Raw genomic sequence first — 26382 nt, 5'->3', positions numbered from 1 at the left:
GCTGATTTGAAGTTTATGGGAGCTTCAAATAACTGTTGGTTACAAGCAGGTGACTGAAGTAATTTAGAAAATGTCCTGTTTTGTGTGTAGCAGTGGCTGGTTCTGAGGCCTGTTGTGTGTTAGCTGAAGATTAGAGGAATAGAAAGTGTCTTGGGTCAAACTCTGACCTACTGGAAAAAGTCACAAGAAAAACCAGGCTCCTTCTAGTTGCAGAACTGAAACTGTTGAGCAGAGGTCAGTCATCAATGCTTTGGCAACCAATAATTTAATCTGCATTGGCTATTGATGGTGAGATGATCATGACACTTTGCCTCTTGGTTATGGATTAAAAGATCCTAGGATTTGTGGGGGTGAGGTGGGGAGCTGTATTTTTCTGTAGCTTACATAGAAATAGATTTGTCCTGCAAAAGGGTGGGTGTTTGTAACCCTGAAACTAATCCTGTAGCATATTGCAAAAGTCAGGAGTTTTTACCCGAAACTTCTTATGGGTGTGAGGAGGAGCAACCTGGCCTGTTTGTTTCCCAAAATGATGGGGACTGGCAAGGAAAGTAACTGCCGGGTGCTGAGCAGCACGGGCTTGGCCTGTTGGCCTGTTTGTGCTGAGGCACTGAAGGAAGTTGAATTTCTCAAGTTTAAAAAAGGGAGGGGAAAAGGGGAAAAAAAAAAAAAAAAAAAAAAAAGAAGTGCACATTTCTGTGCTGAGGATCTCAGCAAGACAGGCTTGTCACTGAAACTCCTGGTGAGGCACTTGGTACACATCAGTGTAGTGTTCACTGGGTTTTCTGGGTGTTTTGTCTTTAAGGGGCATCTTCATCAGGAGGATTTTTCTTTTTATCTAGACTTTAACTTCCCCTCAGGCTCTTCCATCTCTCTTTAAAAGCAGCCCACCACAGGAGGAGAGGCAATGGAGTATGACCCAGTGTGCTGGCCCTTCAGAAGACTATAAAAGGCAGTGAGTTCAGGCTGGGATGTTGACCTTAGCACAGCCAGTTGCATCTTAAATAGCTCAGATGAAGGAGTTCCTCACTGGAAGATATGTGTTTGCTCACAAGTGAGGATGGTTGTTAGTTGGTGCTCGTTTCTCAGCTGAAGGTCTCTAGATGGGTCTTGAACTCTCTAGACTGGTCATGGAGGAGTTGGAGTCGCTTGTTGGTGGAGCTTCAGGAGGTACAGATAGCCCCAAGAGTGTCTGAAAGTGCAAACTTGAGGCACGACACTGACTGGCTGAAAGCAGAGTTTGCTCCAGCATCTTGTTGCCTGTTGGATGTTGTGTTCCCTGCTCCTGTCAGTTCTGTTTCTTTGGTGAAGTTGTAGCCATGGTTGCATCATGTTACAAGGGAGTGACCATCTGCTTGGGTCACTCTCCCAGTTGTTGTGAATTGTCACAGCCTGGGTGGCTTTGGCGGGTCTGTGGGGCTTTGTGCCAGCTTGGGGCAATCCCTACCAAGTCTTGCACTCTTGGTTGCAAGTACCTGTGCTTTGTGTGCAGGCACCATCACACCTAATGCAGTTGAGCACGGGTGAGGATGTGGAAAATTGGGTTTGTCCTGACCAGGGACACTGGTGTCTTGATGCTGCAGGGAGCAGAACTCTCACATGGTGCTGTTTGAACTAAAAGATGTGGCAGAGGTTTAGTTTAAGGGGAGGGCTTGGAGGCGGGAGGCCAAACTCTTCATCCCTGGAGGCAGCCTGGGTGCGGCGTGTTAATGGTGGTGGATGTTGGGACCTCCAAGACCTGACCCAGCCTTGGTGTCTCATGGCAGCCTCAGCTCTTTGTAGCTCCAGAGGATGTGGAACGTACTAGAAATGGCAAAGGTCGGTACAGCCTCTGCTTTGATGAGGGTTGATTTTTTGAAACATGAATGCTCAGTTGATAAAACCTCCTGGCAGCCTCACAATCAAGGCAAAGTATTTTCCCTGGGTGATTCTCCATTTGCCATGACTCTCATGTGGGGGTTCCCCTGCCTGCCTTGCCGTGGTTGGTGTTTCTCAGTGGGGCTGAAGGTACTGGAAAATGGGCAGGGAAAGCTGCTGAGTTTGAACCCAGGTTTTTTCTGTGAGCCACTGTAGGTGTCACCAGCCTGTTAAGGTGCTGCTGCTGTCACTGATTTTCTGCCTGGTAAAGCTTGTTGATTTTGATAGAAGTGGCACAGAAAGGTGGGGCCAGCATGAGTGGCTTTATTCTTTTGCTTGGTTTCAGTGATTAAATCTGATGTGACCATGATCCCAGCTGACTAATTCTTAGGGAAGAGGACTCCCATTTCCCAGCATCGTCCATCGCTAATACAATTTTTATAGCCAACTTGGCAGTCTGCTTTGGAACTTCACATGCATGTGGCTTCTGAGGAGCAGCTGAGGGAGCTGGGGGTGTTCAGCCTGCAGAAAAGAAGGCTGGGGGGGAGACTTTCTCACTCTACAACTGCCTGAGAGGAGGTTGGAGCCAGGGGGTGTTCAGTGAAGTTAAAAGGGACAGGACAAGAGGGAATGACCTCAGGTTGTGCCAAGGGGAGGTTCAGATTGGGTGTTAGGAAGAATTTCTTGACCAAAAGGGTTATCAGGCATTGGAACAGGCTGCCTAGGGCAGTGGTGGAATCCCCATCCCTGGAGGAATTTAGGAGTCATACAGACTCAGCCCTGAGGGATGTGGTTTAGTTAAGGACTTGTCGGTGTTGGGTTATAGTTGGACTTGATGATCTTGAAGGTCTTCGCCAGCCAAGGGAATTCTGTGATGCACTGGCTGCAGAGATGACTTACCTTTGGGTATCGAGGGGCTGGAGACGTGAGGAAAGAGCACGCTCTTCCACCAAGACCTGATTTCCTCACTTCAGTGAGATCCCAGCTGGATCCAGCCGGGAGGAGCTGAGCAGTTGGTTCCCGGCTCCGGCGGGACAGCGGCAGTGGCCCAGCAGCACCTCGGCCTGACGACCTCCGGATCTCCAGGGTTTGGTCATCTCCTGATGATGGTCGGGGCAGGGGGAAGCAGCTGCCACCTCAGCTGAATTCCCAGGGCCTGGTCGGGCTTGTCTTTGTACCAGCACTCAGCAGCCAGACAATAGTTGTGCTGGCAGGGCCATGTGGCCCGTCACGTGCGCGGGGCTGTTTCTGCCGGGGTCCTCGCCCATCTGTTCTCAGCTCTTTCTGGGTTATCAGGCACCGGTCCAAGTCCTCGCAGGCAGCCAGTTCCATGGCCAGAGATTACGAGCACTAACCTTCCTGGCAGGAGTGGCGTGGCTTTGCTTTTATGCAGATTAGCCATGTGCTTCTCACTTCAAGGCGTTCCACAGGAAAAGACGTTTCCTGTGTTTGGTTCTCGGTGGGCGGCTCCGGTGGGTTGTACCGGCCAGAGCCCAGCCTGGATGTAGAGAGAGGGCTTGGAAGAGGGATTCCAACGTGCTGGCCCCCCTTCCCCTTCCACCTCCACTGCTACGTCACCACAACACAACCACACGCGCGCTCATACTGTTGGTGTCATTCATTCAGTGCCAAGATTGCTTTAAAAAATTCCCTTGGCCCCAGTTCAAACAGGAGTACAGCTGGGATGTGTTAGATTTTAGGCAGTCTGCCCTCAATTTGAGATGAGTTATAAATAGCAGTGCCGACTTCCTTAACTACCACTCTCCGAGGTAAAATGCAGGTTAATTACTGTGGGAATCAATTAGGGCTTCTCTCACTTAAACAGCCAGTAATGCTTTTTATTATTTTTTTAGCACAAAAAATAGACAACAAAGCTGGTCAGGAAAAGATTTCAGATCCAAGGTGAGAGCTTAGTGCTTCTTTATTATTATTTTTTTTCGCCTTTCTATTTGTTGTGTTTTGGTTTTGGTTTTTTTTTCCTGGGCAGTGAGGTAATCAGTCGTGGCCAATACCCACCTTTGCCAATAACTGAATGATGTTGATTTGAAACTGGAGAGTTTGGTGAATGACTCTCCTTTCTTTGCTTCCTCTGGCATGAATAAAACACCAACATGTAACAAGGCAGTGGGGGAAAGTCAGAATCCCATTTTTCTAAACAGCTGCAGAGGGTTTGGCTTTTGCTTTCAGAGGGGGATTTGCCTCTTCCTTTTACTCATTTTTCCTGCTGGGACCTTTAAGCAAGTCCCCTCCAGTTTAACCAAACTGCTCTTTCCAGAGGCCAAATTTCTCTTCTACTGGACAAAACCTGAAAAGAATTGCTTGTGGAATCCTCTCGCCTTCTTTTTTTCAGGGAAACTCCAGTGTTGTTGTTGAAGAATAACTGGTTTTCACGGTGCTGTTTCATTTTAAGGGTCTGACATCCTTTGCATGACACAGACTGATTTGGAGAGCTTTTGAACTCGGCAGTTTAAGCTCATTTTGGGTTTGCTGTTATAAGCTCCTAGTCTAGAAATATCTTAAATTTTCTGGAAAGCTCAGCAGTTTCTCTGGAACTCTGGCTTAGGGTTGATTTCATGACACACCGTACCAAGCAGATTTGCTTTCTGAAAGTTTGACTGGTGACAGGAGGATGTTTTGCCAGGTTTCGGTGCTTAATAGGGTTGTAAAGAAGCAGAGGTATGAGGTTGGAGGGAGAATAGAAGCAATTTCTATGAAAGCAAGGAGGTGCAAGCAGGGGGTCTGGACTTCAGTGATCAAGGAGCAACACTTTCTCTCAATTATGTCTCTCTGTGGCAGGGCCTTTGCTTTTGAAGTGTAATCACAGTAATCTACTCCTGTGGTTTCCTATTGAAAGGATTTCCCATCCATCCATCCAGAGGAGAATCTCCAGCCTTTTGCAGGCAGAGTTTGGTGTTTCCTTACTTACCCCGAAGTGGTCCTGCCAGCAGATCCGACGGTTTCCCCTTCTGTCACACCCTGTACAAAGGGCTCTGTGCAGCACCTCTGCTCCCCCAAACTCCTCACAGGAGCTCTTGGATCGATCTGCACTTCACTGCCTTCCAACTTTGACTGCTCTTTTCTTGAGGCCACACATAGTTAAATTACCTAAAAGGCCTGAGATAGCAGATTCAAGTAGACTTCCTGATGGCTCGTTAAGCCAGAGCAATGCTGTGAAGACAAGAACGGTTAAAGCCCTGTCAGTGAAAGAGATTTGTGTCTTTAGTGGGAGATTTTGAAGGAAGAAACGTGTTGCAACATTTTGAGATGTACACGGCAGCCCCAGGGAGCACAAGTTGGTTTGCAGCAAGTCAGGAGTGTGGGTATGAAACAGTTCCTTCAGTAGAGATTAATTGGCGTTTACATTTCTTCTGGTGATAGAATTTTGTCTGTCATTTGGAGTGATGCTCTTCAGGTTTGTTTTTGGCATCCTCTGTGCTAGGGCCTCGTGGAAGAGTGGCAGTTCAATCCAGGGCACTTTGGATGCACATCATGTACTCCTACACTGAGCAATCAAGGTGATGACTTGGTCACATCCTGGAAAGAGGTTTGGGTTTTGTTTTCCTTTTTTTTTTTTTTTTTTAATGCCTGCATGAACAGTTTCAAAAGTTTCTTGAAGTTTTAAAAAAGGCATCATGCTTTCTGTAGGAGTCGTTCAAAAGTGGATCTTCAGCTTGTTTCTATCATTCCTGAAGACATGGTTAGCTTTGTGGGTGACCACAGACTAGAAAATCTGTGCAGAGGGGGCAGCCTGTGGTGTGTGTGTATTTTAAAAAAAACCCAACAAATTAAAAAAATCCCCCAAGAGGAATGTGTTTGAGAAGCTGTCCTGGCTAGCAGGCTGTGAAGGTGAGGTAACAACCAGGAGGAAGTGAGTAACAAATGGAAAAGCTGCTGAAATGTTTAGTCAGTAACCCCAAAGTTGCACTTGATCAGGTAGAAGGATGGAGGTGTGTGTTTGGGGGGCTGGTGGAAGAGAGAGGTTGGACTTGTCAAAAGCTTGGGGCTGGGAGGCACTGCTGGTGGCACTGGTTTTACGTACCAGAGAAGGTCATGTGTGGAGGGAAGAGATGTCAGTAATCTTAAGGTGATACCCACAAGACAAGACTGGGGAGGCATTAGGGACAGGTGCTGGAAAGATGTAAACACGATTTGCATCCATTAGGGGTATGAAAGCTCCACATGGGTGCTGCCATTCAGGGGGGAAGGCACTGGAACTCTGAGGATCCAGTCTACAGCCACCAAAGACCTGATTTTTTTTATTATTCTGAGCCCCTGAACGGAAGGTCCTTTTCAGAGCATGATACAAAACCCTCTGTGGGTGCATTTGGGAGTGCTCCTCATTGAGGGCTCCTCCAGGCTTCCTCCTTGGAGGTCCTGCAGCCCTGTACTCCTCAGCAGCAGCAGCTGTGGCAATGTGGACATAAAGCATGAAACCTAATTGTTTCTGAACTGTATTGGTATTGGTTATGGACAGAAATGGAAACATCCAGCATGGGTGAGCATGGTGGGGCATCTAGAATCTGCCTGGATAGGCAGACCCATGCTGGTGTCACGCAGGTGCTTGTTTGTGAACACAAGACAGCAGACACCATATTTGCAGCAATGTTGGGTCTCAACTGGAGAGGAGGAGGGGACTTGGACCTTGTTTTAGATTACTTGTGCCACATTGGTGCAAATTTGTCTGGTTTCAGTTGAGTGGGTAGCCCCCCTTACCAAAACTGGGGTGCTTTCCCTGCCATCTCCATTCACTTCCCTGCCATGACCCAGCTCCTGTTGCCCCCAAGTCTGCCACTAACTCCCCATCCTGCCCCTTCTCTGACTTCTCCTTGGCATGGGCTCGGGGCTGTGTGGCTTGCCTGGCAGGCAAGACATAGCAGACAGCTGGTCAAACAAATGTTTTCAGGGTCTGTGTGTTGGGACTTCAAGCTGTGCTGGCTGTTGGGGTAGGATTTTCTGAAGTGTAGCATACTGCATCAACTCTTTTTTTTTTTTTTTTTTCCCTAGGAGGGTGGATTCTTGCAGATGTAACTGAAATACTGTTCTGGTCTCTGGGATTCTTCTGGGTTTCCAGCAGGAGCTGGCTTTGTGTGATGCTTGCTTGTGCAGGCCTGTAGTGCCACTCCTCAAGCACCTGATCTCAGCAAGAGAGGGTGGATCTGTACAAATACCAGCCTAGGGCTAGTTGCAGGCAGGGATGGTGTAATAGAGAGTCCATTGTCATGGTGATCCGGTGGAAAACATCTAATTGGTATTAGTTAGGTCATCAGGAGATCAGGGAACAATTCTTATTCAGTCCAAGTGATGGAGGTTAAAGACTGTGCCTGGGATTCATTTAGAGGTCACCGAGCCAAACCAGACCTTGCTTTAGTGTGGAAATAGTGTTGCTTAGGTAAAAAGACTTATGTTTTGAGGTTGATGGTGTTTCCAGGAAATGTGATTGACTGTTCTTACATCTTGGCTCCAGGCAGGGGTAGTTCAGATGAGGAAATCCTAGGAAAGTTGCATTTATTCACTTGTCTGCTCTAAAACTCAGGGACATGACTTTCAAGGTGGATTTAGAAACCTTTGTTCTACAAAAGGCAGCAGACACAAAGCACGTGGAAAAAAAGTAATGCAAAAAGGGAGCTGCAGACTTGAACCCTGTGAATGTCAGTAGCACTGCCCAGTATTGCTGCATCAATGTGGATTAATTGAAATGAGCAAGTGTAAATTAACAGCCTGTAGTGTTTTGGGAGACCTTGTTATATGTGAGAGAAGCAGTCTTTCTTGTGAATATTTAAATTTTCAGCCTAAATTTACCTTGTTGTGGAGTATCTGGACATTAAACTGCCACCTACTATGGGGAGAAGCCACTTTCACTCGTAATTCGTCTTTCTTAATGTTCCTTCCCCTCCCTTCTTTCCTGTCCTGCAGCCACAGGAGGTATGTCAGGATAAAGTGACTTCTTGGGTTTGTTCTTTGTGAAACATCTGTAGGTTAGAAGGGGCAGCAGGAATCCTGCTGTGGTTCAGAAGATAACTGTGGGGTTTAGCACCTGAGAAGAGACAGATGAGCTTCTGCTGCTCTGTGCCAACCTGTTGAACTTTTCTCCTGGGTTTTTTGGGAAGCTGTGAGTGATTCCTGGGTGTAGCTGGATGTACATCATGTGTCACAACTTGCTTTGCAGCCTTCAAGCCCAATGGATCAGATGGGAAAGATGAGGCCTCAGCCCTATGGAGGGAACAACCCGTACACACAACAACAGGGACCTCAGGCTGGACCCCAGCAAGGACATGGCTATCCAGGACAGCCCTATGGGCCACAGACTCCTCAGAGATATCCCATGGGAATGCAAAGCAGGACGCAAAGTACAATGGGCAGCATCTCATATGCACAGCAGGTAGAGCACCTGAGCTTCTGTGGTCTCTGTTCACAGCAGGGGCAGGCAGGAGAGCATCCAAGTGGTGTGTCTTCTGAAGGGAGCACCTTCAGCCAGGTTGGAATCAGTTGCTTAGGTAAAATGCCATTTCTTTAGGCTACATGTAGCACCACATCTGGATCCAGGTGTGTACAAGGACCTGTGGAATCCTCTCTGAGAGGCAGTGGCTGAGTAGGGAGTCAAACAAGGGAAAAATAAATAGCAAGGGGAGTAGGATATTCCTCCTTCTGTGTTCTTATAAAGGCACAGCTGTTCTTTACAGAAGAAATAACTTCAGGTAAGTTTTGGCTCATTATGGGATCCAAGTGGCTCCTGCAGGATTCCAGAGGATGTTTTTTTTTTTTTTGAGCAAACAGCATTTCCTTTCAGTGTTGGTATCATTGAAGGGTGCTCAGTACGGATCCCTGGAAACTTAGTTATGGTGCCTGTTAAAATTTTGTTACTGCCAAAAATCATGTCAAACACCCAGTAACTTTTGCTGTTGTCTGGGAACTATCTAGGTAGTGGCTTTTCCAGTACATTCCCAGTTAACTGCATGGAATTATTTCTCCTTGATCATAATCTTACTTTGTGTGTATATGTAAAATACCTTCCTAACTGATCTGAATCTCTCCTTTTTTCCCCTAGATTCCTCCTTACGGACAGCAGGGCCCCAGTGCATATGGGCAGCAAGGCCAGACTCCATATTACAACCAGCAAAGCCCTCATCCCCAGCAGCAGCAGCCTCCATATTCCCAACAGCCTCCATCCCAGACTCCTCACTCTCAGCCTTCTTATCAGCAGCAGCAACAGCCTCAGTCTCAAGCTCCCCAGCTCCAGCCATCACAACCAGCCTACTCCCAGCAGCAGTCCCAGCCGCCCCATCAGCAGTCCCCAACTCCCTACCCTCAGCAGCAGTCCTCAGCCCAGCAGCATCAGCAGAGTCAGCCTCCCTACTCCCAGCAGCAATCACAGTCACCCTACCAGCAGCAGCAGCAAACCCAGCAGACACCTTCCTCAGCCCTCTCTCAGCAGTCATCTTCATACCCCCCGTCGCAGCCGCAGCAGCAGCAATCTGCCTACTCCCAGCAGCGCTTCCCCCCGCCTCAGGTAGGCTGGCTGAGGGAGGGGATTGTCCCCTCTGCTCTCCTGACACCCACTCTGGAGAACTGTGTCCAGTTCTGGAGTTCCCAGCATCAGGATGTGGAGCTCCTGGAGAGAGGCCAGAGGAGGCCACAGATGATCCAAGGGCTGGAGCAGCTCTGCTCTGGAGACAGGCTGGGAGAGTTGGGGTGTTCAGCCTGGAGAAGAGAAGGCTCCAGGGAGACCTTAGAGCAGCTTCCAGTGCCTGAAGGGGCTCCAGGAAAGCTGAGGAGGGACTTGGGACAAGGGCAGGGAGGGAGAGGACAAGGGGGATGGATGAAAACTGGCAGAGGGGAGATGGAGGTTGGAGATGAGGAGGAAATTCTTGGGTGTGAGGGTGGTGAGAGCCTGGCCCAGGTTGCCCAGGGAAGCTGTGGCTGCCCCATCCCTGGCAGTGTTGAAGGGCAGGTTGGATGGGGCTTGGAGCAACCTGGGCTGGTGGGAGGTGTCCCTGCCCATGCAGGGGTGTTGGAACTGGATGATCTTCAAGGTCCGTTCCAACCCAAACCAGTCTATGATGATAAGGAGCGTTGCTGTTTTGTCCTGTTTTAGACTTCCCCTCCAGTGTGTGTCCTCCAGCAGAGCACTAGGCTGCTGGTTTGAACTCCTCACTGTTTTGGACAAGTGTCACCCAGGCTACATAATTCTTCCCACAATGTGAGAATATACCAGAGTGATTCCAGCAGAGCCTTTATTTTATTCCCATTTGTGGTTTGTTTTTGGTGTTTCAGGAGTTATCTCAAGACTCTTTTGGGTCCCAGGCATCATCTGCTCCCTCAATGGCTTCCAGTAAAGGGCAAGAAGACATGAACTTGAATCTTCAGTCCAGACCTTCAAGTCTGCCAGTGAGTTGTGAGCTGATCTGGAAGGGAATGGGGTGAGGACAGTCAGAAGCACAGCAGGACAGATCAGCACTGGTCATATTCCACATGGAAATGGGAATGATGGAACCTGCCTGGGCTTTTTTACTAAGTCATTAGCTTCTTCCCACTGGAGATTAAATGTAATTTACAAAAGTAATGGGTTTGAGAGTCAAGTTTAACCCTAAATGCTCTGATCCCTGGCTTCTACTGAAAAGGTTGTTACTGCTTTTAATCTTTCTGTTTGCAGTGTTTGAAGTTCCTGACTGCTGTTACAGACCCTGACCCTTAGGGGAAGGTGTCCAGTTTTTTTTACTCTGTTTTCTTGTTCCTTCAGCCCCTGGGTGGTTAGCAGACCAGCAGTGTGCTTCCCTTTCTCTCCCTGGATCCTTATCCTGCTGATTTAAAGCTGCTTTGGTCCAATCTGACTGAGCAATTGGTGAAAAAGACAAGTTTATTAGTACCTGGAGTGAGGATGACCCATCATAGCTCCTTCCTTGACAGATGGAGAATTATATTTTCTTTTAGGTTCTGGTTGCTGTCTGGACAGTGAACAGTTGGGTGTGAGATCAGTGCTCAACTAGTCCAGTTTTGGCCCAGAGAAGTTTAACTTTGGGTTAAAACATCAAGAAAATGGAGAAGAGTTAAAAGTTTAGATTAGTTTACACGAGCTGATCTGCACCTCTGGCTTGGAGGAGAAGTTTGGAGCTGCTGAATTCTGATTTTCCTGCTTACTTTCATTGTAACCAGGAGGAAGTGAGTGAGCTTTATTTTTTTAATTATTATTTTTTTATTTAGCCACTGGCTAAGTCAGTTTTCCAAACTGCAGCTGGATTGGCCAGAGGAGAGTGAGTTGTGGATGTAGCAGAGTTATTTTTGCTCTCAGCAGTGAGAAGGGCTTTGTTGTGAGCCCCTTGAAATAATTCCTTTGGATCGTGGGTACAAATTGTCACCCAAAATACAAAGTCATTCTCATTCTGACCACCTAATGGGAGTAGCTGTGGGTTATTTCTTTTTTTCTTTCTTTTCCTTTCATTTTTTTGTTTTTGCCTTCTGGACCCTGATTACAAAGATTTAATTTGTTCTGAGGCCTGGGGAAAAAATCCTTTTAAATAGCATGATTCTTTCCACTCTGCCTCTCCACAAGTTCTTCCATGTGACCCATCTCCTGGCAAAGAATGTAGGAAGAGTGAAGCCACTGAAGTAATTGAAGAAATTGCTCTAGCTCTGAACAGTGGGAAGTCCTGCTCAGTAGCATTGTTGATAGAGCCTTCCTGAATCCTGCCAATCAGCGCCCTCTGACTCAGATTATAGGAATTAATTCCTCTGCTTTGCAGAAGTGGCTCCTTCTCAGCACCAAGTGGGAGTTTGGTTTATACCTTGTGGTTAAATGAATTCGGCCCTTTTCGAGTTTTCCTTTTTCCCAAGCAGTTTAAGAGAGGATGGTTGTCTCTGCTGGGAGAGGGAAGGAGCTTGGGAATGAGGGAATCTCATAGAATCACAGGATGGTTTGGGTTGGAAGGGACCTTAAAGATCATCTGGTTCCAACCCCCTGCATGGGCAGGGGCACCTCCCACCAGCCCAGGTTGCTCCAAGCCCCATCCAACCTGCCCTTCAACACTGCCAGGGATGGGGCAGCCACAGCTTCCCTGGGCAACCTGGGCCAGGGTCTCACCACCCTCACACCCAAGAATTTCCTCCTCATGTCCAACCTCCATCTCCCCTCTGCCAGTTTTAATCCATCCCCCCTTGTCCTCTCCCTCCCTGCCCTTGTCCCAAGTCCCTCCCCAGCTTTCCTGGAGCCCCTTCAGGCCCTGGAAGGTGCTCTAAGGTCTCCCTGGAGCCTTCTCTTCTCCAGGCTGAACACTCCCAGCTCTGGTCAGGTACCTCAGAGGTTTGCTGAAGAGAAATCCAGGGTGCAAAAAATTGATCCAGCTTTTAGAACTGGCCAGCTGTACTCTCACTTCTGTTTTAAGCAGATTTTATAGTAATCTTCTGACTTTATCATGATATAATTTGCATTTAAGAAATCAAGAAGTCTTTAGCTCATCCAGCTCCACTGTATTTTTGGGCCTTCTGTTCCTTGGTAGTCAAAAACTAAATAAGGAGGACACCCCCCCCTGCAGAAACCCTAATTCTTCTATGTGTTTCATAATTCCTTGTCTTCTTGTTAGGATCTTGTAGGACAAGACCAGCACCCTTGTCTGCAAATTGAGAACTGAATTAGACAGGGATGCTGTGAAGTGGTTGAAAGGGAAAGATCTCTGAGGTTTATGGAAGCCAACTCTTTGCTCAACCTCTTGCACAAAATTTGGCCTGGGAATGCTTAGAAACAGAAGAGCTACATGGAAGGGTGCTATCAATTTCTTTTTATCTTCCTTATATTGCTCAGTCTGTCTTTTAGGAAGTTTTATCCTACTCAGGGGGATTCCTAGATCCCTGTTTTGCCATTATGTATGACTTACAGAAGCATAGTTGGTTTGTGGGCTTCTTTTGTGGAGTTTTGAGCCCTTTTCCAAGCCTCAGTGGGTGTTGTGGAATAGCTCACTGGGCGTCTTGGAATCAGGGCAGATCATTCCATGCATTATCTTCAATTAAACATAGATCAGCTCCAGCAGGAAAAGGATGTTGCTGCTTTTTGGGTTCTTATGAAGTGTTAAATTTCTGTACCTGCTGCTTTATGAGTCTGTAGCCTTAGTGTTGCTGTACATCAATGTTCCTGTGGGGCTTCTGAGCAATAAAGGGGGCAATATTTCTTTGGCTGACCCCATGAGTTTCTCAGGAGGTGAGTGTTCTCCTTGCTGGTGACGTTGTCAGGTTGTCCAACTCCTGTGAGCTCTTCCTGCCTTTGTTAGTATCTGCCTGAGAAACATCACCTTGGTTGTTCTGTGTGGAGGTCTTTGAGATATTGTCCCAGTCATGATTTTTGTGTCACTAACTAGACTTTTTCATGACCATTTTCCCACCTTCTGATTTTGTAACAGCAGAAGAAGCAAAGAACTGATTTCTGTGATGCTCCTTTGTAAGTAGCAAAATGGCTGACCTTCCATTTCTGCAGGAGTTACAGGCTGCTCCACCTCAAGGGTTGTTCCTTCTCTGAATATGATACTTTCTGTATTTTGGGCAGAATGTTGGTGCTAACTCAAACTCACAAATGCCTTTGAAAGAGTCATGCATCCTCACGTGTGTCCTGGCTGGTTCTCTTTTCCTGTAGCAGGCTGGGGGAAGAATTCCTCTGAAGAACTTGCTGCATCCCTAGGGATGTTCTGTCAGGATTGCAGCTCAACTAAGATTGTCTTTGTGTATGGGAGAAGAGAAGTGCAGTCTTTTATGTCTGGGTGTAAGAGAGGAAGAGTAATCCTTAATAAAAATCTCTTTCTCCCGGGAGATCCCCATGTCTCTTCTCCTTAGCAAAAAATTCTTCTGGCAAGTCGTATCCAGTTTATTTGGTGTCTTTACCTTTTGAGTCTGGGATTCTGAGAATGTAGGAGTCAGATGTTTCCTTCTGCTTAAACGTGGAAGGTGCTGGTAACAAGTGGAGGGGAAGCAAATAGGGTGCTAGGACATCCCTTTGGGTTAGGCTTGCAAAGCAGTTTTGCTACAAAGTTCTTTGGAGTTTGAGGTTTGTTGGGAGGGATTTTGTATCTCATTTTTGAACCTGCAGTAGATTCTTATCCTGCCCCAGTCTTGTCTTGTGGGCTGCCCTGCAGGAGTTGAGAGCAAGTTCCTCGTGTCTTTGAGGTGAAAGAGGAGTAGAGGATTGAGACAGTGGTTACCACACCAGGCTGTTGATACCTTCCCAACCGCAGAAGTTGGTATCTGTGGTGTTAGGACTTCCAGGCTGGCCCCAAAAGACATTTATCAAGCAAACCTGATTTGATGCCAGTACATACTGGCTTGTATTTGCTTTTCACTGGACCTTCTGCCATTTCTTCACTTCCTGTCTGTGGAAACCAAAACTTAAGTGAGAGGTATTGTTTTCAGCAATGCTTTGATAGGAAAGGTTCTGCACGGTGTGGGGCTTCTGGTGGAACCAAGAGGGCAGATACTGGCAGGGTTGAGGATGTCCTGAAACACCAAGGTTGTGTCTGTGTTTTTGTTGCAGTGAATCTGTAATGAAACAAACTGGAGCAGGTTGGACAGAAGCTTCAGAATTGTCACCTCACAATGGCCTTGGTTTCTTTTGGTTGGTGTACTGTGCAGTCTGAGGGAGACACCCTGTCCTGGGCAACTTATTTTCATCTTCATGTGGAGTAGAAATGGTTTTAAGATCCATTATTTGCACTGTTGGAAAACTGTTTTGCTTCTTCAGCTGCATTTCACTTTGCTTCATCTCTGACTTGAGAGCTGGAAGGTATCTGGTCAGTGACAGAAAGGAACAGAACCAACTGAAAACAAATTCCTGATCCACGTTTAACTCCTGCCACGTGTGTTCTGGTCTTGGGTCTTTGCAGTTTGGATTTAGCAAGAGGAGGTTTTGTGGGAAGGGGAGAGGTCTGAGGCTGCAGAGTTTGGGCCTGTTTAGCAAGAACCTTTCTCTGAATATCCCCAGCAGTTGTGGGGTGGTTTTGCTTGTATTATCTCCTCCTTTCTTAAATAGTTTCTGAATTTAGGTGCTGAAACTTGTCACAGAAGCACTGTTTGGATTTTCTGCTCTTACAAAGTGGTCATTTCAACTTGTACTCTGAAGGTACTTGAGGTGGAATAAAGTTGAGCTCTGTCAGCTGTGTCCCCTGACCTGGAAATAATCCAAGCAACAGGCTGAATGAAAGGCAGCAAAAAACTGTCTCAAAGCTGCCATGGATGGGCAGGGAGGTGCAGCCCAGGAAATGAACACTTTCTTAAAAATTCTTTGAGCTTTAAAATTAATCATTTTGACAATTTTTTGGGGGCCAGGGGAGAAGAATCTTTTCTAGTTGAATCTTCTGGTCACTTCAAGCTCTTTTTATTTTTTTCCTTTCCCCCCCCCCCCCCCCCCCCCCCATATGGGACTTCCTGCTTCTGTTTGGTTTGTATTTGGCCTTTTGAGCTTGTCTTATTGCTTGCCTTAAGAGAGGGATTAGCGATGTATGCATTTCAAAGCAGGGGAGCTGCATGCTGGGCTGCTTGGGCATCACAGTGGATCTGCAGATAAACACACCAGAGCCTGCAGGCTTGCCCAGAGGAGCACGATACCTGAAACACTGGGATTAGAGAGATTGGTGCATTCCATTTTATGCTGATATGAAGGTTTTCTATCCCAAGTTATGGTGGTACAATAAGTTGAAGTTGCCCTGACCGAGGCTCCTCTGACTGAGTTTTTCTTGACGTGTGATCGTGGCTGCGATTTTTGTGTGCTTTACTGAGAAGGCTCTAGCTTTTTTAAATTCTTCTTTTTAAATTTTTATTTGGCTAATAACCTCTATAGCTGTGGAGAGCATGCATTGCCACTCCTAAATCTTCCCTAATCTTCCAGCCACTCCAGTGCTTCAGCTCAGCAGTGTTTTGCTGCCCGTGACCTGCTTCTCGTTGCTCAGCTATTTGTCCATGTGGCAATTTTCTCTCCTCCCACCCTTTCCTCTGGGTTTGAACGGATCTAATCCCACCCTGTCCTCAGGAAGAAAAATCCCCACCTCTCTCTGGGCCCACTCTGGGCTGTGTGGACCCCTCAGCTTCCAATAAATGTCCCTTTGGAGCGGGAGCTGTGGTGCAGCCCCGCTGGCAGCCGCGCTGCGCTCGATGCTGGGCTCGTTTCCTGTTTCTATTCTGGTCGTGAGCAGCTCAGCTCTGCTTCCTGCCTGCACGCCTCGCTCAGATTCCCCTAACCCCCAGCTTTTCCTTGTCTTAGGAGTGATTTTGCTTATGGACACACTGAAAAGAGGAGACAGCTTGCTCCGTGCCGAGGTGGCCGGCTGGCTCTGCAGAGGACGGGCCCTTGTTCTCTGTAGGCCTCGCTGGCGTGGCTGGGCGGGTGGGTGTTTTGTCAGGAAATTGCTGTAGGATGATCAGTGCTGCTCTTGGATCCTGAACAATAGTCTGGGCTCTGTCACACGCATCCCCTGCACTGCTGCAGCTGGAGAGCACAGAGCCATTCCTTGTGCCTCACAGGGTCACCCTCCCCTTTTCCAGGAGCTCCTCACCAGGTCACCGTCCCCTTTTCCAGGAGCTGCTCCCGAGGTCATCTTCTGCTTCTCCAGGAGCTCCTCACCAGGTCACCCACCGCTTTTGCAGGACGTCCTTGTGAGATCACCCTCTGCTTTTCCAGGAGCTCCTTGTTGTAGGGCAGGGAAATCAGTTTTTCACTTCCTTTTTGCTGCTGACTTTGTGTCATTGGAGACCCAAGATGCGCGGAAGCCTCTTCTCAGTCCGGTGTCAGGCATAAGGACTTCACCCTCTTCCCTTTCCATCAAAACTGAACCCAGCCAGAGGTCCCACACCATTCTGGGGGGAGGGATGGTCCATATTGGGGTGACCTTCATCTGCTGCGTGGGGCGGTTGCAGGGACAAATGAAGGTGTTTGACTTGGGCAGCGCTACACGCCTTCTAAACGCTGCCACACCTGAGCTTTCAGTTTACAGGAAGAATTCTCCTCTTCAGGCCCTTTTGATGTGCTGGATCCGACTCATCTTGGAGATGTGCAGGGTCATAAATGCTGTGGAGAGAGTGTTTCCACGTGGTGCTCAAATGTGGGGCATGGCAGGGGCCCAGGGCTGGGTCTGCTCTGCTCCCTGCCTGCAGCAGCCACCCTGCTCCCATGGGCTGGTGCCCGTGTGGGTACAAGGTTCACGCTGTGATTCAGACAAGTCCTGGTGGCTGGAGGAGGGAGGAGGGGGTTGTGTAATTGGGTTTTATCGTCATTTTGAATCGGGTCTTACTCAGAAAAATAGAAAGCTTGGTAAAAAAAAAAAAAAGAGGACAAAAGTTGCATTTCCTGCAATGCCAAGAAGTGACATCTCCAGAATTGACTGTCCTGGCACCCTGACCCCGAGGGTGGCACTGGGTGTACGTCAGTGTCTGGCCTGGGCCAGGTTTCCATGGTTATGTTACCTCTTCCCGTGCAGGCTCACTGCTCTGAGCCAGGGTGAGAGGAGAATTTCCTTGGTTCTTTCCAAATGTGTCTCCAGAGTCCCTGTCCCATCCAGCTCAGCTGTACCAGGGTGCAGGGTCACACACAGCTTCTTGACTGGAAGAGGTTTCTCTGTAGATGCCCCAGCTGGCAGTGTTGGGGGCTCAGCCGTAGCCCTTCGTGTGGCTCCAGCCTCCCCACAGGTACCAGGGGCTTTGGAAGGAGCTGCCAGTTTCCAGCTCTCTCTTCAGCAGGTTTGCCAGCCAGAGGCCTGCCAGATTCATCAGGCTTGCAAATACCTGATGCCTTAGAAATCTTCCCTCCTAAAACCTTTCCTCCTGCTTTTTTACAGATTCATTCTGTCGCTCTTAGTTGTTTCAGAGAGGCTGATAACACTAAAAGCTGAGTTGTCTTAAAATCCAAAGTGTTGGCCTGAACAGGGGCCTTTTAAATTTTTGAATGAGTTCAGACTCCTGCCTGTGCTGTATTTCTTTGCCCACCCTGACTCGTGTGGTTGGCGTGGTGGCACAATCACGTGCTGAGATGACTAAATGCTTTGGAGTCTAAATTGAACACATTGAAGACTGGAAAGTGCCTTCCAGAGGAAGCACTGCTGGGGAATGGGAATGTCCTTCTGGCTGGCAAGAAGAGGGAAACTTCCTGCCCACGATGTGATTTAGCCTTTTATATGGCCTGGGGTTTGTCTTCAGACTGACGTAGAAATACTTAAAAACCTCTGGAAGGAAAACAAAAGCTCTGTAAATAAACAGATTGTGGTTTGTCATCAGAGACCCAGGCTAGTTTCTTGCTTGCACTTGATGTCAGACCAGCCTTCTGATGGATGTGGTTGACTTGTAGGGCTCTCCAGCTGCATCCCCAACACCCTCCAAAAAAAATCTGTTGCTGAACTTTCAGATGTGAAGTTGTTGTTCTTCGTGCCTGGGGTCCTCCCTGCTTCTTCCCTGCAACTGGTTTTAGGGTTGAAACCTCCAATTGAAGCTGGAGGCTTTATCTTTGGTGGAGATGGTTTAGGGGAGAACTTTGTAGAGTAGGGATGATGGTTGGACTCGGTGATCCCAGGGGTCTTTTCCAACCTGAATGGTTCTATGATTCTTCCTGTGTGGCAGCCCTGCTGCTGGATGGCTGGGCAGCTTGTGTGTTGGCCAAAGCAACCCTGCCCTGTCAAGCAGAATGTGAGCATTTGCTACTGCTGCTTGGAACCTCTTGCTGGATCAATGTTTAGATAAACCTGGGAGTATTTTTTAGAAGCTGAGCAGCTTTCAAAGGGTTAAATGGAAACTCTCTTCTGGAAGAATTTTGCTAGAGAGGGTCCTGCAGAGGAGCTCAGCACCCTGAGTGGGAATGGTGGCCTTCCAGGCACTGGGTTTTCCCTTCAGCGACATCTTGTTCTGTGGATGAATCATGTTCCTCCTTCTCCACTTTGTGCTGCAACTACAGCTTCTGCATCTCCTCTCTCCAAAGACCGAGAATATAAAATCTCTGTCTGTTCGCTCTGGAGGGGGAGGAAAACCCTCCTCACCCCCTTTTTTTTGTTGTTGTGGTGGTTTTTTTAGTTTTAATTTTATTTGGAGGGGGAAGAGAAGGAGGGGTGGCACGCAGGGTAGGAGCAGTAGATGTGATTAAAGCTTCTGAGAGTAGATCAGTGGGAGTGGAGTATCGACCTCTGAAAAATCAATGGCTGCTGCGGTTGCAGCGCTGGCTGTTCTGCAAGGTCTCCCCTTGCAGGAATGTGGTAAAGCCAGCAGCACTTCCCTCTGTCATCCTCTCATTTTTTTTAAATTTTGTACCTTCTTTCTGCCAAATGGACTGGACTCCCCTAGGTTTCCTGAGGTGGATTAAAACAGCAGCTTATTTTTTGCAATCAGAGTAAAATTTCTTTGCGTGACATTGAGCCCCTCCTCCTGACAGCCTCCTTTCCAAATGCTCTTTTTCCTGCAGTGCAGCTAGAGCCAGCAGCTTCTCCCAGTTTGTCTAAAGCCAGCCGGGAAGAATGAGCTTTTTGCAGCTTCTTTTTTGAGCAAGAAAACTGCACAAATCTCTCTTCCATGTTCTAGTCCCCATCTTAGGTTTGTAATTGTCAGCGGTGGTGCCGAAGAGGAGCTTCAACTCCTTGTAAGGGAAGGGAACATGGACTCCATCTAGCAGAGGCTGCAGCCTTGTTACCTTCCTGATGCTTGTTTTAGTGGGCAGGTGGTTTTCCCTTGAAGTAGTAAAAGTCCAGCACTTATTTCCTCTCCTGAAGGATGAGTAAGTGGCATATAATGGGTCCTGACTTTTTATGTGCGCTTAGTTTTGTAACCTGGATCTTGGGTTTTCCTCCTGAAGAACTTGCTGCAGAACCTGGGAACTGTCTAGTTTAGAGTTGCTCACATGGGGTCCTTGCTCAAATCAGAGGCTGAGCTTCCAGGGGCGTATCCGAGGGGCCAAACCCAGTGATTTTAGTGTATAATTAATTCTCTTTGTTCCTTCCAGTGACCCATTTTGAAAGGGAATATGAGAGCAGAGGTAAGGCCATGAATTTAAAAAGCTTTCATAAAACACAGACATGTCCTGTGCAGCTTGTGCTAGTGTGGCAGTGATCTTCTTCCTGGACATTCCTTATTTTTCATGCCAGGAGAAAGTCTGTTTAGTTTAACCTGTTAAACTAAAAGCAGACTTTTCAGTGCCTGGGAGAGTAGGAGGTAGGAGCTAGGTTGAGGAAAGACCTGCATGGCCAAGGGGGCATCAGCTGGGCTTTGGTTGGATTTGACTAGACTTTAGTCATCATGGGTAGCTTGGGAATGTGGATGAACGTGCAGAAAAATGTGCTTCCTGCACATGTATGAACACAGGACCAGTAGCAGGTAAACTGGAAGCTTAAAAATAGGTATTTTTTGTTTCTACTGCACTCCTCCCAAACTACGACAGAGCACAGAGTGTTAACAGGATCTTCCACGTTGCTTTAAATTCCAGAAATGTTCTAGATGTGGTGAGAGGCTTTATTGGAGCCACCCAGCATGCATCCTTCCTCCTCCTTGTCTCTTGTCCAGCCCATACATGCATCAAGAACCATGATCATCAAGAACCATGATCAACTAGAAGGTGCTTTTGGTGCTGTAAAGATCATTTTTGTGATCCAGAGGATGGAGGTATTTTGGGTGTGGAAATAAAAGGGGAAGGAAAAGACAAGCTGGTGATTTTTCAGTGTTCTTGAATGAGTGGATAAGAAACTGCAGGGAAAATGAAGTTGTAATAGAAAGTAGGTATTTCAATTAGTCAGAAGCAACGAAGAGGCTTTTTCCCTTTCAGAAAGAATCAGGGAATAAATTTAGCCATTGTTCTCTGATCTTGCTGGTCAGCATGTTTGTGGAAACAACTGGCCTTACAGAATTTATAAGCTCTACCACATGCTATCATAATTTCCTTGAGTGCTATCTGGTGATCTGACAGTGCCTACAATCACTGCAGCCTGGCTGTGCTCCTTCCCTCTTCCCCCACACTTTCCATATGCACTTGTGCTGGGATGGGCAGGGGAGCAGGAGAGGAAGGAGCAGCAGGTCCCAGCTGGGAGATCAATTTGCTGCTTTCTGGTCAGTCTTCCTGCTCTTCCAGATCAGTGGGATGGGCCAGAGCAGAGCCTTAAATCTCTTCTCCTCTGAGATTTTCTTACCTTGATCTGAAGTATTTCTTCTTGTTTCATCTTTATGTTTGTTTAACAAATGAGGTTGTATCAGGTAGTGAAACGGTTGTTCCTCTTTTCATGTAAAAGAGACCTTGCTGTTCCAACATCAACCAACCAGCTCCCTTCTGTTGGTCATGCCAGGACTTGTAACCCTTTCCCTGAGAGACATGAACTCCCCTGCCCCCTCCTTTGGGTACCAGATTGTGTGATTTCGGGCATGGTTTTGTTGTGGTGTGAAAAGGAGGTGTGAGCTGCTGAGTCCTGGTTTGTCAGCAGTCCTGACAGCCCCGTGCTGGCACTGGGCAGCCAATCACAGCTGGAACAGTTATCGTGGCAGGGTCCCCGTGGGCTTCCGCTATCAGGTCACATCCCAAAATAACACTGGGCAGTATTTCAAGTGAAGAAACTCAGGCTTTGGGGCTGCAGCCAGCCTGGAGTGTGAGATTCTGTGTGAAATAGTTGGAATCCCTCCAGCGTTTTTGATCTGCATGGCAGATGAGCAATAAAATGCATTAAAAAAACCCACCAAAAAACAACAACCCACCACATTGGAAACACGTGAGGAAATTCTCCAGACCCTGACGTTTCCTTCAAGCTGGCAGAGTTACTGCTGTTGAGCCTCACCTCCTGTCTCAGCTCCATTGGCTCTGCTCGTGGGAGGAGGGAAGAGGACCCTTCTCCTCGAGCTGCTGCCTCTTTCCAGGTCTCCTCCTGGTGCTCTGCAGGAGGCAAATAAAACCTCCCTGGCCCTCTCCTCTTGGGCTTCATCCAGAACCCACTGACAGCAGCAGCTCTCTATTATTTTAGTGAGGTTTTCTTATTTTTAAAAAGCCTCCTCTGCTCCTTAAAACAGAGAGAGATTGGGAGATTTCCTTTTCCCCTGGTTTGTGGTGCACTTGAGTAAATGTGAGGGTGTCCTTTAGGTTTGGGTAAAAAAAAATAAACCCCACTCTGTGCTTTGATGGTTGGTACCCTGAGAAAACAACTTGATAGATGGGAAATCAGCTCCTTACTGGTTAGCTGCCTGCACTTGGGCACTCCAGTCCCTGCTTCTTGCCTTCCCCTTGCAGGAGTCACACTTCTGAGATACTTAGTCCTGCTGAATAACACACTCAGAAAATGGGGCTGTGCTTTCAACCTGTTTCTTTGCTGGGAAATGACTTGATTGTTGCAATTCCTTAAACTTGCAGATCTTTAGAGGTGAAAGTCGCTCTATGAGTGATGTGATTTTGATGGTCCTGTTTCAACTCATGTCCTACTATCCAAAAAAAGGTTGATGTGTCATTGACTTTTAACTTTAAACTGATCTGAGAGTCTCATCCCCAGCCTTGTAGCTGGAAGGCCTCTGTTTCCCCTGTGAGGTCTGGGATGGTGTGCTGGCAATGCAGAGGGGCCTTGCTCCCATGGCTAAAGCAACCCTCTATTAACCTGCTTAATTAATGTTTTTAATGACTTGCAGTACTTAGGCTGAGCTTTGATGCCTAGGCAGAGTGGAAGGCCTTAGAGATTGTTGTCCAGTTCCTTAGGAGTTAATTTTCAAACAGTTTTCAATGTTGCTTCATTTTCTGTCTTGCAGATCTTTTCCTGCCTGGCATTACCAAGTCATATCCTCCTAGTCTGCCCAGTTCATGTATGACTGTTGCTCATGAAGCAGACAGGGACCTCCTCACATCCTGGAGGAAAACCTTCTCTTGCCTCTTGGAGAACCATGTCACTTAGACTCCTGCTAACAGAAGGAAACTTCTCACATTTCACCTTACACACTTACTCTGTGTCTGTCCTTCCATGCCAGTGTTTTGTCTCAGGTGTACACTTCTTTCTTTCAAGCCTAAAATTCTCTTATGTAGCTCTAGGGTTGATCCCTCTGCTCTGCAATGTCCTCCCCACACCAGCTCATGGTGAGGGGGATTTTAAAGCTGCAAAGGGTTTTGGCCTTCACTTCAGTGATGATGAAAACACTGTTTGGATGCAATTGGTGATTCACACTGAAAGTTTCTTAATGTATTTAAAGGAAATGTCAGTATTTCAGTCCAATTCTAGCTTGGACTGAATTGACTTCTGGACATTCTGGTCCCTTCTTTGACTCTGAGGTGAATCTAGAGGTGTTTCTTTTACCAGTGGCTCGAGTTAGATGCAGTGTCCCAGGGAGAGGAGTGCTTTGCTCTTGATTGTTTGTGTTGGTTGATGCTTTTTAATGCAAAATATTGGAAATACTGGCTCTCTACTCCCACTTCAGATGGTTTCTGCAGTAGGAATGTGGAGTTTGTCAGAGTTGTCAGGGGGAGGGAGGGAAAGGCCAAGTGGCTGCATAAAGGGGCAATGCTTTTAATGTTACAATAGGAAGGCAGTGAAAATTGCAAGAGCTCTTTGAGCACTATTTTTAGGCCTTTTCTGCAGTTTTTTTAGCTTGTATTGAAATAAAACAAAAAGCTTTTATTGGTTTTTTTTTGTCCTCAGGAAGATAATACTTCAGCAGTAAGCAAATATACCTCTGAGACTGTTGTGCAGGAAGGGATCTCTCAAACAGAAGCAGGAGTGGAAGGACATACTAAGCACTCGGTCATCCCACCAAGTGACTGGCATTTTCAGCTCAAATGTAGCATTTGCCAGCACTTGTTAGGAACATTTTAATCAAATTCCACTGTTAAAATACACAAGGCTGCCCTGCTGCAGCAGACAGCTGAACCAGGTGCAGCTGGTGCCCAACTCTGTCCTTCTGAATGTCTCTGTCTGTCCAACAAGTGTGATGAGGTGGTTGGGTATCTCCTGGGTAGTTTTTTATTCATAGAATCATGGAATGGTTTGGGTTGGGAGGGACCTTAAGGATCATCCAGTCCCAACCCCCTGCATGGGCAGGGACACCTCCCACCAGCCCAGGTTGCTCCAAGCCCCATCCAACCTGCCCTTCAACACTGCCAGGGATGGGGCAGCCACAGCTTCCCCGGGCAACCTGGGCCAGGGTCTCACCACCCTCACAGCAAAGAATTTCCTCCTCATGTCCAACCTCCATCTCCCCTCTGCCAGTTTTAATCCATCCCCCTTGTCCTCTCCCTCCCTGCCTTTGTCCCAAGTCCCTCCCCAGCTTTCCTGGAGCCTCTTCAGGTACTGAAGGCTGCTGTGAAGTCGTCCATAGCCCCAGTTTTCCCCTTCCTAGGATGTGGAGACTTCTCCAGCTGAGGTGATGGGGATGTGCTGCCAGAGCCTTTTCACACATCACCTGGCAGGCGGGTGTTGCAGAGTGATAGGGCTCTTGCTTCTGGAGCCTGATAAGTTTGCAGTATCTTGTGTCTGAGGTTCCTCCACACTGCCCAGAGCTGGAGAAATGTCACCTGAACTGCTGCTAAACAAGGCTCCATCCAGGCTGTGTAAATGAGACCAGGGTGTCCCAAGTTGTTTATCACTTGCCTCTATGTGGTGTTTTAAAGGAGGTTGGCTCTGCCCATGCTGGTCAGCTGAGTTCTGTGCAGAGGGAGTTGATCTGAAATGCCTTCAGGGCTCAGTCCAGAACATTTCTGATCCAGAGTTGATTCCTCTAGAAGACAAGGGAAGGGGTAGGTGAAGTCCTGGTAAGCTTGGCTCTGCTACTTCTTCACCTGCTGAGATCCTTGGAAGCTCTGCAGAGATTTTATCTAATCCCTGGAACAGTGTTAGCTTCCCACCTTTCTGTTCAAATGCTTACTCTGTTTTGGGCTGTTACTGCCTCATTTATTCCAGGCCAAGCTGATGCACCTCATTACCAAACAGCTGCTGTAATTGTGCATGTTGGATCTACACATCATCTTCTTGGAAGCAGCCCCATTTTTCAGGCTTGCCAGCTGATTTTTTGGTGCTGTCAGTTTGCCATGGCTACTGTGGCCCTTGGAGGTTTGGATTTCCTTGGCTTTTCATGCTTTTCTTCTTCAGGGTGGCTACAGGCACTGGGAAGGGTGTTTTCTGGAAAAACTGAACTTTCCAGGCTGATACTGTAACTGCTAATTTTTTGCTGTATTGGAATAAAGGGAAATGGGAACCCTGAAGAGTATTTTATGGTTTTTCTTTTAAATCTCTGTTTAGTTTGTTTTTATCCATCTCCAGTGAGTAGTTTCCCAGCTCATATGAGGTTTATGAATTAATTATGGTTGAGGCAGGAGTTTGTCTTTCAGAGCCTGAGCCACATTTCTCTTCCAAGCCAGGATCACAGGGACTGTCTCCTGTGTTTGCAGTTTCATGTGTGGTGTTGATGCATTCTTTTAACTTTTCACCTCAAAACTGAATTAAAAGAAGCAAGGAGGAGAATTAGCCAGTTGTTTGGACCATCAGCAAGCACTGAGCAAACCAGCTTGGGAGCTCTTGGTTTCAGACACAGGCAGCAGGAGAAGACACATTTGGCAGTTACCTCAGTCTGCAGCAGCCTCTGTTACTGACAGTTACATGAACAGAGTTCATTGATTTCTATTTGTAGTGTGCCTGAGGGAGAAATGCACTCTTTCTTAGTGCTGTGTGAGGGAAAAGCCCCATGTCTTCTTTTATTTTTGCCTGATCTCTTTCTCTGTTGTGTTGCAGGACCTGTCTGGTTCCATAGATGATCTGCCCATGGGTACAGAAGGAGCCCTGAGTCCTGGAGTAAGCACATCAGGGATTTCCAGCAGTCAAGGAGAGCAGAGTAACCCAGCTCAGTCTCCTTTCTCTCCACATACCTCTCCTCACCTGCCAGGCATCAGAGGACCCTCCCCATCCCCAGTTGGATCTCCAGCTAGTGTTGCTCAGTCCCGCTCTGGTCCCCTCTCACCTGCTGCAGTACCAGGTAACATTGCTGGGCCCCTGCCCATCTTTTGGTGGGATTGCCTCATGCAGCTGGAGAGGGAATTGAAATGGCCAGTGGGGAGGAGCTTTGTGGTCAGTACAAGTGGTTATCGAGGTCCTGTGATCTCATTTGTTTGCTTTAAAAGGTCTCTGACTTGTAGAGGATGGGTGGGTTGGCTGGTAAACCAGCAGTGTCGTTTTGCTGGGTTGATGTGACCGGTCTCACTCTTGTTTCTCTTCACTGTGGCTGACATGCCCTTCTCCTCAAGTTGTTTGTGGTGTTGGTATTTAATCCTCGTGCAGCCTGGGTTTTGTGGTGTGCCATTTTGGTGCTCAACCACTCTCCTCTCTGTGGTGCAGGCAATCAGATGCCACCCCGACCGCCCAGCGGCCAGTCGGACAGTATCATGCACCCTTCCATGAACCAGTCAAGCATCGCGCAAGATCGAGGTGTGTGGCAGGAGTTCAATCTTGAACTGTAAAGCTAGAAGATGTGGAGCTAAAAACTACCTGGCCTGATGACATGAATTTTCTGTCAAGATAACATTTGAAAGCTGCCCCAGGTTTATAAGCCGCAAGTGTTCAGACACTTTGCAGCACATTCAACTGCTGCTCGTGG

The 26382-nt window shown here is 47.6% G+C and overlaps 1 protein-coding gene across 1 annotated transcript in view; it reads left to right on the top strand.

Moving 5' to 3' along the window:
* The window catches only part of ARID1A (AT-rich interaction domain 1A), a 60589-nt gene that overhangs the window by 15586 nt on the left and 18621 nt on the right, over positions 1-26382 (top strand). Inside the window, 5 exon segments of the mRNA XM_051637741.1 lie at positions 8021-8233; positions 8900-9361; positions 10126-10239; positions 25524-25764; positions 26124-26213. Of these exon segments, the coding sequence (XP_051493701.1) occupies positions 8021-8233; positions 8900-9361; positions 10126-10239; positions 25524-25764; positions 26124-26213 (1120 nt within the window).

The sequence above is a fragment of the Apus apus genome, chromosome 21 (genome assembly GCF_020740795.1).
Source record: "Apus apus isolate bApuApu2 chromosome 21, bApuApu2.pri.cur, whole genome shotgun sequence".
NCBI classification, from domain to species: Eukaryota; Metazoa; Chordata; class Aves; order Apodiformes; family Apodidae; genus Apus; species Apus apus.
The sequence above is the reverse complement of the archived record's forward strand: the minus strand, read 5'-3'. Positions and strand labels throughout refer to the sequence as shown.